This window comes from Phaethon aethereus (assembly GCF_964289735.1).
Source record: "Phaethon aethereus genome assembly, chromosome: 1".
In the NCBI taxonomy this organism is placed as follows: Eukaryota; Metazoa; Chordata; class Aves; order Phaethontiformes; family Phaethontidae; genus Phaethon; species Phaethon aethereus.
In genome coordinates, this window is record NC_138575.1 from 64642902 (window position 1) to 64658646 (window position 15745).

General features: G+C 35.7%; 1 protein-coding gene across 1 annotated transcript in view; it reads right to left on the reverse strand.

Annotated features, from left to right (window-relative positions):
- Positions 1–4143: 4143 nt before the first annotated feature.
- The window catches only part of KDM7A (lysine demethylase 7A), a gene marked incomplete at its 5' end in the record, with an annotated part of 71365 nt that continues 59763 nt past the window's right edge, over positions 4144–15745 (reverse strand). The window contains 6 exons of the mRNA XM_082013743.1: positions 4144–5281; positions 6059–6335; positions 7254–7335; positions 9480–9692; positions 9838–9986; positions 12293–12390. Coding sequence (XP_081869869.1) covers positions 5187–5281; positions 6059–6335; positions 7254–7335; positions 9480–9692; positions 9838–9986; positions 12293–12390 — 914 coding nt within the window. The 3' untranslated portion in view covers positions 4144–5186. The remainder of the gene's footprint in view (positions 5282–6058; positions 6336–7253; positions 7336–9479; positions 9693–9837; positions 9987–12292; positions 12391–15745) is intronic.

The following is a 15745-nucleotide window of genomic DNA, read 5'->3' on the forward strand; positions in this document are numbered from 1 at the left end:
TCTTCACAAAATGCATTGAGTTGCCATATAATATACTCGGATTGAAACAAGATTTGCACTTTGGAAAAAAAAAAAAACCAACAGTATGAGAATATTCCCTCTCATATTTCTCCAGAAAATTTCTTCTTAAAAATGTGACAAGTAAAGGGCACAGATTGGACGTAGAAAAGCATTTTTCTCCTCATGATATTCTGCAGTTTTCTGTATTTCACTGAAGCAAATGAGCAGAAGTCTGAAAAAATTAAACGCTTTAGAGTGCTAAAATCAAAACATAAGCAATACAATTTTTTAATTTCAGTATTTTAAAGTACAGAAAGTGGAAACTATGAATATCAAATACAAATTTAAACAAAGCGCTTGTCCTCCCCTAGAATAATCAACGTGAACTACTTATAGAAACTTACAAATTTAAAGTAAAATCGAAACAAAATAAATACTGTACATACACTTTCCCTGCCTGCAGGCAAAAGAGGATGGGAAATACTGTTATGAATTGAAAAAAATGCTCTTAAAGCTGCAGCATCCCATTTCCCAGACAAATACTTAACACAGTAGTGCGTTTTTGTAAAAAGGAAGACACACATACACCGACCCCTACTAAGCAGACAAGCTAGTATTTTCAGAGACATTAGAAGGAAAGATAGAAATTAGACTATGAGAGTAGAAAAAGGCGAGGAAAAGACAAACGGGCCAGCAAAACGTTACTACAAAACTAGTAAATATAGCCAAGAACTAGCCCCTTTTTTTTTCTTTCAAATTCCGCTTTTTTAAAAAAAAAAGATTCACCAAAGCATTGGCAGCAATAGACATTTCCCAGCAGAAGTGACAATACATATCAATATAATCTCTTAAAGTGATCCCTTTCATTCCCTTCCCACAGCATGAAACTCTTATGGCTTAATTTATATTAAAAGTAGAAAAAGTCTTTTTTTCCAAACAGAAATGCAGCCTATGAAGAACATGCATTTCCTTATCAGTGCTACTTATATTTCCCATCCACTGCATGATTTATCATTCATACACTCCCACAAAGAGGGTTACTAAGGTGTTTTTTGTTGGTTGATTTGGGGTTTTTTTTTTTCGGAAAAATGGATGTTGCAGCTTTTAATCTTGTTTAACCACAAATAGTAAGGCCTTGGTTCCATTTATACTTCTTCTGTGAAAGAGCAGCTCTGGGCTCACTCAACCCCAGAGCTGCAAACAGCTTTTAATGGTCTGGAAGTATTATGTGAATGAAACTCTGGAAAGACACTAGATTTGGGGGTCATGGTGTGTGTGTGAAGGGACAGGTGGGCATGTGGAGCCTAAATAGGGCACTAGTTATAGGCTTGTAGTACCAGGTCGTTCTAGCTTCAGTTCTGCTTAGTCTCCATAATTACCAAAAAAGGGGTAGCAAGATTCATATCAGCTCTGACTCCGAAAACCCTACAAAAATTTTCAACATTTACAACTTCATGGCCTTGTGAATGAAGGTAGCTTATGCCATACAGCAAAGCCTAGGGAAAGCTGAAGCTTTTAAAATGCGATCATGACACTGTGCTCTCTTATATCTCTACGAAAGGTAACACAAGCACTTCAACCACCAAAAAAACCAAAACCCCCCAAACCCCCCATGTGATCAGAAATCAACAATTTTAACTCTCAACACCTAACCCTTTCAAAATTGTCTTTAAGAATGGATTCATGTAAAGTATTATAGGTTGCATAGGTAATCTACCTCAGAGGTCAACAAAGGCTACCTTGTAGCCAGGGTTTATTAGCAAGTATAGTAGTAGAAGAAAAGGGAAAGTTGCTGGAAGAGTCTTTGACATAGTTTCTAGGTGGTCTTTCCATTTTCATGTTTGTTTCTTTTTTTTTTTCCAGTTGCAGGTACGTGAGAACTTAGAGAACGGGAAAACCCCTAAAATATTTCATTTCCTATTGTTCTGTCTACAAAAAAAATTAAGTTTTATGCCAAATCCAAGTTCTCTGACTTTTCAAAGAAGTTTATCCTTGAAAACAAGTTACCATAGCAGACTTAATTCTCTTCATTATCCAGTCAGTGTTCCCTACTCCCTCCCTCTTCCACCCCAAGTGAGACAGCAAGGAAAAAAACAGGGCTTTTTCTCTCCACTACAACACCACAAGGTTCAGTCCATCTACAGCAAGACTGGTGCAGTAAGTGTTTTCATCTAGAACACAAGAAAAATATCCCTACATACAAGTACATAAAACAAGTGAGGTCACCACATCCTCTTCATGAGCTACCAGGAGACTTGGCTTTTTTCCCCTTTGCTTTTTTTTTTAAGGTGTTGTGGTTTTTTTTTTTAATACTGCTTATCATGGCAATTTCTTTTAGATTACTTGTTCTGAGGTGGAACATGAGAATTAACTTCTGCTGGAAGCACGGATATCTGAAGAAAATGAGAATGAACCTCTGCCTGTTGAAAGCCTATGAAAAGATTATTTTGTAAATTCATGACAGCGGAGAGCCACTTTGAAAAAAAAAAAGGTAGAAAGTAGTGTAAAGAAAGACTAAAACCAAGAAGAAATAATATATATGGGTCCAGCCACATCTGTGTTCCAATAGTAAGATACAGATAAATAATGCAGATGGTCAGAAAAGAGACTTTTTATAAGCTAGTCACATGTACAAGAAAACATAGTCCATATTTTAAAATCCTTACTCCAGATTCTATTCTGGCATACTTCCACTTCAGATAAGAGTTCTCAAAAATCTGCCTTTAAGAAGAGTGAGCTTATTCTTCATTCTGCTCTGAATCTGACTGCTGCCCTAAACTGGAATTTTCTGTTCTTAAAAATTATACAGCCAGCAAGAAGAAAACAGTTTAGTTTGATATGCTAAAGCTAAAACAGTTTCCAAAGCCTGGCAGGCACTAATCCATTTGCTCAAGCTTAAGCACAGAGAACATTTTTATGGGTATATAATTTTAACTAATATTGACAACATAGTTTATTTCTTTGACTTTGGTGAGAACATATCAGAAGATAGTTAAAATATTCTCTTTTAACTATTTCCATCTGGAAAACATAGCACCTGAGAACAGCAAGTACTTAGAGTCACTTTCATCACCTGTAGAGTACCTCTTAGCTTATCTTTTGCTTTTTCAAAATCCTTTGTTACCTCCATTCCCAATAGTCTAAACAAGGTTGATAGCTTGCATTAAACTACAAAAAAAAAAAAAAAGACTGAAAACATGTTTTTGTGAAACCATAATTAGCAAACAAAAAAAGGTCAAAAAATTAAAAATTCACCCATACGCACACACACAAAACTACAAAGTCAAGTCAATACAATGTAAAAGCAGGGCTGCAAAAAACACTCCTAACACTCCTAAGTTACTATTTTCAAGCTCCAGAGGAAGTAAAGCCATGAAACCTGACTTATTTGCAGTTGCATTATGTTTTGATGTTTCTCAATTTAGAAACAGGATAACACCATGCTAGATGGTTTTGACCCTACAACAATCAAGAACACCTGGCATCAGAACTATTTCCATAAATCTGTAAAGGTATGTGTAATCTAGCCTAGATAAAAATAGCTCTGCACAAGTATTCTGGAAAGTCCAGCTGAATTTGTTTTTAAACAACAAGAGAAAATTATTCCAGTATAGAATATGGAGGAAGGAAAAACTGGTATGGAAAGTTAAATCAATTCAATTACTTGGACAGCTATGCCTGAGTATTTTTACTCCTAGCAACCAAAAAAAAAGTCCCAAACAACAAACAATATTGTTGTTACTAGCATACTAATGTTTTCATTTTGGCTGGACCCTGCAAAATGCCCTTTTTCCAGAATCAAGTAAAAGTATTCCCCTTTCTGCCTTCATCCCCATCCCCCAAAAGTTAAATATTTAATTTTATATTACAGAAAAATACAAATTTTAAATCAAAATTATTTACAATAATTCAGAACTGGCATTTGCTATCAGCTCTGTATGAAGCCTGACACAAATGATCATTCTGATACCAGTACGCTACTTAATGCTTATATACGCACCAGTTAAGACTTTCAATTGGCTGTCTCGCCCAGCTTTGAAAGCAACACACATTCTCCTGCCTTCCTGACTCTTCAGTAAAATGTGTTTAAAGTACAGTAAAATTTTAATGCTTCTTCCATGCTACATTAAGTAATATGCCAAATCTTAAGACTGCAATGTATATCTTATGAGTTATTTCAGAGTAATTGTTCTGAAGAAACATGTATCTTAACTGATGTCCCTGTTCCTCCAAAAAGATGTATTAGGTTTCCCTCCTTTGTACCTGTACAAATACAATTTCAGGGAGCCTTTTTACAGAAGAAAATCATCGCAGACAGATCATCAGGAGGTAAAGTATGCACTCCAATTTGGAGGAAAAGGGTGCAGTTTAAAACAAGTTAGCTACTGGACTGATATAAGAAGATTCTTCAGTCTTTAGGAGTCTCTTCTAGTCCATCAAATAAATAAATCTGTATAAAAGAGGACAGGTCAAAAAATAATCAAGCTGGCAGAGAATATGCAACTTGCAAGTCAACAGAAGCCCAGCCAATAGCTTACAAAAAGCAAGAAAAAAAAAAAAGATTCCATATGCCTTAATTTAAAAAATAATTAATAATGCATCTCACCCCTATTTAAGACTATAACCTGAATATCAAATTTAGGAGTCCAGACTAATCACAATTAATGTGGCTCTCCACTGCACCAAACATACATTATCAAAACAATTAAAAACTTTCACATTCTTAAATCTAAATTAATAACCCCCACAAAAAAGTCTTCCAAATAAATAAGTTTTTAAAATGAATTTAAAAGTTGTCAAAATCTATCACAAATAAATTATTGATAAACCACCTTCATCATCTTCCCCTCATTAATTAGGTCAGAAACTACCAGCAACAAATGATATTCAAGCCCTGATGAGAGACCATTTCTCACAGTCCATGTCTCTCTGAAGATTTCCCCATTCCCGTATGGTTATTGCTGAGCAGGTGTGGCACAGTGAAAATGCAGCATTGGGTTGTTTTTTTTTGTTTTTTTTTTTTTGTTGGGTTTTTTTTTTTCTTTCTCATTTTTGTTCATCAGGCAGTGTTTTATATGGTACATGCAAGTCTGCTTCAAGCAGAGGAGTAACAGCAGCTCCAGGCTCTGTTGACCTCAATACTGGTCTGTGTAGGAAAGACAGCAGTAGTAGAAGTAGCAGCTACATTAAACAAAGAAGCGTGCGTGGCCATTCCGGTTCAGCTTCAAGATCTTCCCAAGGCGCTGTTTAGCAGTTGCCATTCCTTTCTTTGGACGTTTGCCTGAAAAATGAAATCAAATACTTCAATCAGGAATTTCAGAATAATTTTTTATCACAGCAGAACAAAGACAAAACCCAGCTTTCAAGCTGAAGCAGGCAAAATTTTCACCTGAATCAATTAAAAAAAAACAAAACAAAACAACTCTTCATTTGTTTGTTTGGGAGCAAACAAACATGGAATCAGAATTGTAAAAACCCAGGAACCGTTTTCCCTAAACTCTAGCTAGCATTATCATAAATAAAGTTATTATGTTATTTCCAAACATTTCCAGTCTAGGGAATGGCAGTGGTGAGATAGGGAAGAAGCTAAACTGAGTTTCCTGAATTTTGCACAAGCTATTCCCTTGAGTAAATTATAGAAAATAAACTAGAAACTAAAAACTAAGTAGTGTGATGATGATACTATTTTTTGAAGTGTCACAGCTTTTAAACCTTCACTTTGATAAACAAATCTGATTCAGGCCAGTCTTTCAGAGTATAGTTGTGGTCCTGTTCTCTGTAATAAATGCGTAACAGATACACCTGCAGAGGTGCAACAGTAACTATCAAAGTTTCATCTGGCCACACACCCAGTTAGATCTCTCTTAATTCCACCTCCACACATTCTGTGCCAATATTTGAGTGTCCAACAGGATGCCCGTTTTATATTTTTCCTCAATCTAAGCTTGTGCTTTTTTTAGTTTCTGCATCCAACAGCTCTTACTGATGTTTACAAGCTCCTTTTCCCAGTCTTTGTTTTTTTTCACCCTGGCAAGAGGATTACAGAGATAAACATTACCTTTTGTTGCCTGGTTGCTGATAGGGGGTGGATTTGATGCTGGCCTCTTTGTTGGATGAAGTGGTACAGACAAGGATGTTTCACCATACGGCCTGTCAGGGCTAAGGCTGCCATCGCTCAGCCGACATTCTCCTTGAATTAGACTGGAGTCTCGTGTATACTTGCCATGCTGAAAACTCAAGCCGTTGTTGTGGACTATACTTCTGTTTTCCTGAACCTTATGACTGGCTTCTGATGCACCCTCTTTCTTGATATATTTTTGAGTTTTACTTGTATCCTAGTATGGAAATGAGGAAGAGAAGAAATGTGAAAGTTATTACCTCCTGGCTACAAGTTCACTCCAGTGTTTCTAACTATTCTACTGTATCTTTGAAAAAGATACTTCAGTTCCACCAGTGTCTGACCACTTTATACCGGCCACTATAGCAAGCCATACCATAATCATTAACCACTTAAATAGGCAATTTATTTTCAATATTCAGCTGGTGAGAGAACAAATGCTAAATTGGGAATTACAAACTGTAAGGAGTATCATGTCATTAGATACTCTTACAAAAAAAACCCTACAAAGTTAAAATAAGCTATTAAATAAAACTGTTATTTTGCAACTTCAATTGTTCTATTTAATTGTTCTAATACTTCTAATATAGAAAAGTTTAGAAATACTAAAAAAGCTCAGAGTGTAAGACACACAACCTTTCATTTATATATTCCTTGCTGGATTCCACCTGGATGTCAGAAAGCAGAAATATTCCTACCTGCTGGCTGCTGAAAGGTTGTATCAGTTTGGCAGTACCAATTTCCTAAGCAAGTATCTTTACTATAAATACTATCAAGAGGTTCCACTTGTTCTGATGCTCTGGTTGGGAATAACAATGAATAAACAATACAGCGCTTCCCCAGTTAGACTGAATATAAATTCACACTTTTTTAATAAAGTATTTTTTATTTTTCAAGATACTCCTCTGAGCATCTCAATACTAGCCACTATGACAGAAGAGAGTTTGAAAGACAAAAACCAAAACAACAACAATGTAAAAAGCATGGCAAAAACATAATAGTTACCACCACCAGAAGTATCTATTATCAGATATGCAGTGTGGAAAGACCTGTCCACCATGCTTTCTGTACTTACAACTTCATGATCTCTTTTTCCTATAAAAATGTGTTCAAAATGTTTGAAGTATTGCTTTACCTGAGGGGTAATCTTCGAAGCTTCATTCAGGTGTCTAGCCCATGCTGAAGTCCCCAAGTCTCTTTCTTCTTCCTTCACAGACCTACCTAAAGAGAAGTTCGACAAGCTTAAATTTTAAAATCAATAACAGGAATTCAAAGTTAATTATACATTTGAATGACTTTGAAACAAGAAAGAAAGGAAAATACAATGGAAAATACTTCCCAAATACAAAATAAAGTTGTCAGAGCTCCTTGGTTCTACACATTAAATTGGGAAAACAATCTCAAGGTATAAATACACCTAACTAAAGATCCATATACCACAGTAAGAAGGTCTGACAAATATAATCATTCAAATTTGGAAGTACTGATGTTGAATACAGATTACTTTCTTGGTTGTGCTACAGTTTTCTACCATGGTTCTATACCATGAGCAGTTCATAAAAAAATGCAACATTTAGTTTTCAGGTATTATTGATTGCATTGTTTCTAAGCACTGATGTGCTATTCATCACAATGTTGATTAATTATTAAAATCATTACATCAATGTTGTACAAGCACAACATTGCAAGATCTATGCTGATAGGCCTATAGAAGAAGTGTCCACAGTTAATTTGTAAAATTAAGGGTATCCCAAGACATCAATCCAATTTGAATTTGGAGCGACTGCAAGGTTTTGCAAAACCTGCTAGCTAAGAAGCACAGTTTCATCTTCCTCACCCACGGAGTTTGACATGTATTGAGTTTGGCCAGAACGGAATTTCTTCCTAACAATCCATACAGTGCTATATTTTAGGTTTGTGACTAAAACATTGTTGAAAACACACCAAAGTTTTGGCTGTTGCTGAACAGTGCTTGCACAGTGTCACACCTTTCTCTTTTCCCGCTCTGTCCCCTTGCAGTAAGTAGGCTAGGAGCAGGCAAGAGATTGGGAGGGGACATAGCCAAGACAGCTGACCTGAACTGGCCAATGGGATATTCCATACAATGCAACACCATAAAAACCGGTGTAGAGGAAGAGGCTGGTGGTCTTCCAAGGTAGCCATTGCTCAGAGACTGGCTGGGCATCAGTCTGCTTACAGAAGGTAGTGAGTGATTGCCTTTGCACTGATTGTTTCTTTTCCTCTTTCCTTCACTTACTAAACTGTCTTTCTGTCAACCTGTGAATCTTCTCACTTTTGCTCTTTCTATTCTCTACCTCATCCAATGGAGAGAAAAGTGGTTGTGTGCATGCTTAGCTTCTGGCCTGAGTCAACCCACCACAATTTAGAAACCTGGATATTATGTTTTTCATAAAGTTACAAAGATGGAAAGGCACTCTAAGTGTCAGTGTGGTTTGCTGGTTGGGGTTTTTTGTTGGTGGCAGTGGTTTTATTTATTTATTTATTTGGTTACTGGGTTTTAAGGACATACAGCTTCTATTACCAGAACACAGTCTATGACACCACGTTAGGCTTTCCTGTTATCCATGTAAACAAAAATCAAAATAGTTCTTTGAATTAGCACCCTATTTATTGGTGAGGTTCTGCTTGTTTCACATCAACAAAGCTGTAATTCTCTCCCATTTCCCTCTCAAACAAAGAATTTTCAATCATAATGGCTCTCTTTCTCTCTGGTCCAAGAAGTGATTTTGATTCCTTTGAGGGGATTAGTGTTAATTTTCTTCTGTCAGTCATCCCAAAATGCATTTAACAGATGTCTGTTTTCCAGACATCAAAATGTCACTGACAAAAAAATTATCTCTGAATTCTTTTCTTCAAGATTACAATCTCCTTTAATGCACAGCATTCATAGCAGAATTTCAGGAGTAAAGCCAAATATGCCTTCCAAAGACGCATGAAAAATCACCAAGCAGATTCCTATGGATATCTAAGTAACACAGATGCCATGAAAGCTTCAACCATGAAGGTTCTGTCAATCTTTTCTGAGAAGATTACACTTTCAATAAAGAGACTACACTTTCAATCTAGCCATAACTTTTCCACTTTTGTAAGGATGTCACTTTTAGGTGACAATATTTAGAAGTATTCTGATGACCTCTCAAGCTAGGTTTGTCCCAGTTTTCAGAAGCAACATTTACTTCTTATAGAAAAAAAACCAAAACAAAACCAAAGGACACACCTTTTTAAACATCCATCTGATTTACTTAAAAACTTGACTACAAATCTAAAAATTTAACTTTAAGTGCTCATTCTGAGCAGTTTGTCCAAGAGCAGAGAGCAGTAGTGTCATTAGTTCTGATACCTACCACATTCTATTGTTTTGTGGCTTTGAGATGGCTGTCTGTCTTTATGCCGACTCCTGGGGTAGCTTCTGTGTTCCTGAAGAGAGGTTCTTTTATCTGTGCAGTCTGTGCTTTGAGTATGACTTGGTAAACATGTAGTATAGTGCAATCCTGCCATAGAAAGCATGCCCTGAATAGCTTCTTCTTCTGTACTTGTCGAGGTAGGACATTCCCTAGAAAAATATGGAGCATTAAACAGTTCAAAATAAAACCCTAAATTTCTCCAAAGGAATGATTTTTACATTGGTATAAAGCAGAACCATAAATATGTGCAAAAAGGTCTAACAGTTTACAAACAAATGCTCACAATGTGCTTACTTTTTACTTTGAGTTTCATTTCTGGATGGCTTCTGGATATTTTGATAACAATCTCTCGTGACCTTAGACTCCTCTTTGAAATTTGATGTTACTTCCTGTTTCTCATCATCACCTGAGCTTTCCGACTCCTCTACAGAGGAATCCTTCTGCTGAAACGAGAAGAAACAGTGTGCAGAATGGTCACTAGGCCTCCTAAATAGAGATGCTACGTTAATTTATGCTAAGTAAAAAATTCAAAAGCTTCTAGGTCCAATTTTTTTATATATATAGTATTCAGAAGGCAGTTAATTTGAATATAGCAACTGAGATGCTATACATCCAAATTTTGTAACTGATCAGCACATGCTCCAGCAATATAGAAAGCATGTCCGAAATCCATTTTCTTACAGAAAACACTACACACATTAAACCATGCACAAATCATTGTATTCTCTTTAAAGAAAGCCTTGATTATTCTTATCTTCTGTATTCAAAGTAGAGGAAAAAATATGAAAGTATTTTTTATCCATCCAAGCAGCAGCCAGAATGGATGCCCATTACACATAATGGGACAACACAACCTGCCCTAAGTAACTGTTTCTGGTTCCTGCTCTCACAAAAGATAACTTTCAGCAGCAGCATCTCTCTTATGAGTTAACAGCAGCTCTCAGGTAAATCCAGAACACAGCAGGAACAGAGACACAGCAGTTGCTGCCCCTCTTACAGTGGCACAGCCTCATTTCATGAATGAAAGGGCTTTTCAGCTCCTGCTGAGATTACAGCTTACATGGGCAGGAGCTTCTCAAAGATGGTGCAACCATATGTGACACACTATGCCTTTACATGAAGCAAGGGCTACAAATAGATATATTCCATCTCGGTAATTCAGACTAACCTATTTTCAACAAGTACAGAGAATGCGACAATTTTTTTCAAGCCAAGGAATATACATGGTATTCAATAAAAGCGTTGAAAGTGGAAGATCAGAATACGGAGGAATCATAATCCTTCAAGACTGACAACACTATCCCTAACATCAAAACCAGAACTGAAATGAATGAAGTGCATCATATCACCAAGGGATGTTTTTATACAATAGCTTCATTCTCAAAAGCAGCTTGTTAATCTTTGACACTTGGAAAGTGACACAAACGGGCAATTAAGTTATAACTATGACTCAACGTTAGTAATAAAGCTATTATCTTGTTTTGTTAAGATCTTCTTTGGTGCAATATAAAAACATAAGAAGGATTAGTTAATTTTGGATATATCATTACAAAAGACAAATTTAAACATGCAGAAAAATTATTCTATTAGATACTATTAGAAATTAGGAAGCAGAAGAATACAGAAAGAACTAAAAGTAAATGGCATTAATATAAAACATTTCACTCAGTGACAAAGTAATCCAAAACTAGCTACATTCTCCTGTGAAGAAGAAATATATCACTTCTGAATAACTATTGATTCTGCATTAAAAAAGGAAACCTGCTGAACCAAAGGTGCTGACAATGCAGTTTAGGAAACCAGAAGAAGCCACATCATGAAGGTTCCTATCACTTATTGCAACATATAGATAAGATATTGATGGAAGACAACAAATAAGAGAAATAGATTTTTACCATGATGGAAAAAGGTAGGAATTTGATGACTTCTTGTAAAGTCTTATAATAGGCTGATGATTGAAAGAAAGACGAAAGCATTAGCTTTCCAGAAGCACAAAACAAAAATTTGAGGTCATCACTCCACTCTATTAGCATTTTACTGCTATCCAATTAAAACTGAAATAGTAAGTCAGAGCACAAATTTGCAAGGGAAAAAAAAAATCACTAAAAAAATATTTGTATATACACATGCACATTTCTAAATACTAGGAGTTGTATTAAAAAATGTGCATGTAAATATATATACATGTACACATGCATGTGTGTGCATTTATATTTCATTTAGTTGTATAGAAATCACTAAAATTTGACCCTCAAATGGAGGATTCCCATTTATTTCAAAAAGTCTAAAACACCTCAGTAGGATTTAGCCACTTCATCTTATTTAATAACCCGAAGGCCTGTAAGATTGCTTCCATTTAACCATGCTCTAAAATGAAACTGCATGTAGATACTCCTAATTCTAATGATGAAATTTAGATTTGTTATGGAAGAAATGAACAAAGCAACTAGGACCTAACTTTTCTCAGACTTTGCATGTTCCAGAGCAGGGCTCATCCTTTGCCAGCCCCACTTTAATGACAAAGATGATCATAAAATTTGGCTCAAGAGAGCGTATCTTGTCATTTTTTTCAACACTAGAATAAACGAAGAATGAGGCAGAACTGTAAGTTTGAGATATTAACTTTAACAAGAATTAAATACTTTGTTATTGCTCTTTTAACACAAACTTTGACCAGATAAATTTGAAGTGACCAAGCAAAATTATATTTAATTGCTTGATTAACTTTTGTGACTTTTTCTAGCTATACCTGTGTAGTGCAATCAGGCTCAGATTCTTCTGAATCAGAAATATCAGAGTACTCTGAGGATCCATTCCTGAGTTCTGATTTCACACTTTCAAAGAACACTGAGGAGAGAAAAATTAAAATATAAGACTTGACATATATTACATATAATATCTAACAACTATTTTGGAAATAAAGAAGAAGAAACGCATATTTAGTTTTTTAACAGTCTGTAAAGAAAAGCACATCCACACGCTGATCTGGTTCACAAGTCAAGTTTGCTTCAAGCTCTAGTGAGCTGCCTACTGTTACCTACTCCCCAAGTGGCTCACTGAATGAAGACAGAAGAGAAATCAGTTGCAGCAGGAGCATGTATTTTTTCTTTTCCATCGAGCACATACTCCACAGATGGCACTTCAAGCAATTTCTGCTTTTGTATACAGGCTAGAGTCAGAGAAGTGGCTCTCAGAGAAAGTAAATTTGAAGTAAACTTCAATATTACTTTGTCTTAGACTCTTTGAACCTGGAATTTCCTTATTTAAAAATAAAAGCAGTTATACAGAAACACTAAACATGGAAGTCAGAGGATCTTAAGTAATTTAAAGGTAAAAAAAAAAAAATCATTGTGGTACTTGCAATTTTACTTTTACCTCACAATTTACTGGCATATTCTGCCTGTTTCATGCTACTACAGAGCTGCCAATCAGGGTTAAAATGCAGACCTGTTAAAGAAGATTAAAATATTACTGTGATCATACACAATACACTTGCGTTGGTTTTCATCACAGAAAGGCCTGAAAAGGAAGAGGAGGAGAGGAAATACCAAGCTTAGACATGCTTTTTGCTAGTAGTAAAGTAAGTACTAATCAGAGAATGAGGTGTCAAAATAGAGATCAAAAACACTGGCATATGACAAAGCAATCAATCAAATCAGCCACCTAGTCCACGTGGTTTACTTTTTTAAGTGCTGAAAGAACTCAAACATGAAGTAGCTGAGCCACTCACAGAAGCACGTACTCTTAAAAGACGCCACATGTCCCAAACAATTGTGTAGTAATCACATTTGTAAGTGTTCAGAATCCAAGGCTCAAGGTCGGTGGACTGTATACCTGTGTCAATGCTGCTGGCAGAAATCTTGATTAAGTACAAATTTGTGAAAGACTACAATATGCATATGAACCAGCAAAAGTTTTCTGGCAAAAAGCCAAAAAGAATAAAAAATTTATGAATGTGTATCAGGAAGGTAGTGAATAAAGAAAGCAAAATAACTTTTTCATGTTTTCAAGTACTTATAGTTTCATATAAAACTGTACTGAAAGCAAGCCAATGTTTTAACTTTATTTGTCTTCATTCTAGAGCTAATTTCTGACCTGTGTTGGTTTGCTTTCAGCATAGTTTTGTATGAAACTACATAAACAGAATGCAACTCTTCATAACTCATTAATTATGCAAGCATAAAAGATGTACCTGTAATGCTATATACACTGCAATTTTAGTAGGATTTTATTCCTATTGTAGACTGTGGCAAAGCTCATAAATAGGAGTCAGATATATTTCAAGGGATATTATTAATTTCTAAACACTGCGTGAGTGGAAATTATTTTTAGAGTCAGAATAAAGCTAAAAATGAGACAGGTTATCAGAAAGTGAATAAAATGAACATCTGGAACCAAAATCTAGACAATACTAATTAAACTTAAGATAGTATTAGAAAGAACTGTGAGGAATATCCAAACACAGTAAACGAGCAACACCACCGTATATGAAGTTAAATAAAGTAATGCACAATATATGACAATAAAATGAATATTCTAAATCACTGTAGCTCAGAAAACCCCAAGGGATTTCTGATCGTAACGCAAGCCTTCAGCTCATTTCAAAAAGACAAACAAGATTCTAGGATAAGAAACAGTGCGCACAATACAGAAAACAATACCATCATATAGCTCAAATGAATTTTCCTTTGGACTACTGTCTTTTCCAAAGAAAAAAATTCCTCCAAACTTAGAGTCAATTTAAATGAAGGGGCAAGAACAATTAAGGATATCTGAAGTATGCTCACATGTCAAACTTCAGATCTTAGGCAAAAATTAATGTGTAAATAATGAACCACAGTTTAAAAATAAAAACAAACTTCACGAAGGCTCCTCAGTAACTTTTCTGCTTTCTGTCTTAAGGAACTGGAAAATCCTAATTATTAAAAATTACAAAACTATTAAGAAGAAACGTGAGTCTTCCTGTAAAAAGGCAAATGATTCAGCATGACAGAAAAAAAACTGGACATGTACATCACTAGTAATATACAGATAATAGTAAGATTTATAAAAGCAATGCTAAACACAGAGTCTCATACTTCAGAAGCCCTCTTGCCTTCCCATAGAGATTAACTGATGATACCCTCCTAAAAGGGACAAATTATTTGTTATCTGCCCCCTATCTGGTAAGATGACCTAGACTGAATGGCTGAAGCCACCTAACGTTATTGAAACATTCCTGGTTCATTTGGGGCTGGGTACTAGCATATATGACATAACACACTGTGTAAGCCTCAGGTCTGATCCAGTTTGGCTATGCCAATATTCCTATATGTGGCCAAATCATTGTCCATTTTTACCACTTCTTTATTTTGCAAGCTCTGTGCAAAGCAGTCACAGAATACCTCCTCAGTTTTCCCTCTGCCTTATATTGTTCAAAAAACCAGGGAATCTGCATTCCTTTATACTGCTCTTAAAAGAAAAAAAAAAAAAAATTCCCTTCTCTCACATACAGGTTTCGGATACATTTACTGATCTTCACAACAACACATCGTGTATTATTAGGACCCTTCATCTCTTCACTGATGACTGGGATTTGTAACTGAGTTTTAAAACAAATTCTGTCTAAATATACAAGTTGGGGTTTGTTTTTTGGTGGTGGTGGTTTTTTTGTGAATTACCTTGGTAATTACTATTGTTACTTTAAAATGAACCTGTCTATCCTCATGGCTCTGTGTGCTTCCAGACACTGGGAGGAATACTCCAGGAATCAAGTGAATGAAAGCATCTGTTATCTGTAAGATCAGTCTAAGGTACTGTGAATTAAAAAAAAAAAATCTTAAATCACCTTCCCTTCATCCACACAAAGTATCTTGCTCTGTTAAGCACAGCAATTGATCTTTGTCTCTCTGATAACACTGGGTCACCATTTAGAACCAAGATCTTGGCATGACACACAAAACTATATAGAGCTTGATCTGTTTAAAGGCATCTCTCTGTGGACATTGCCTCTTGGCCTAAATTCCAGTTAGAACAATGGAAGGTGGCAGCCATTATAAAAACAGGTGGTTCTTTTTATGGAATTCTCTGCAGATGCATATTCCCCCTCCATCCCCCCCCGCCGCTGTAGACCTTCAGCTAAGGCACAATAATCAAATGTAGGTGATCTTTAATAGGGAAGTTTGAAGACTCTCACTATTGAATTAAAAATATTAGTGATAGT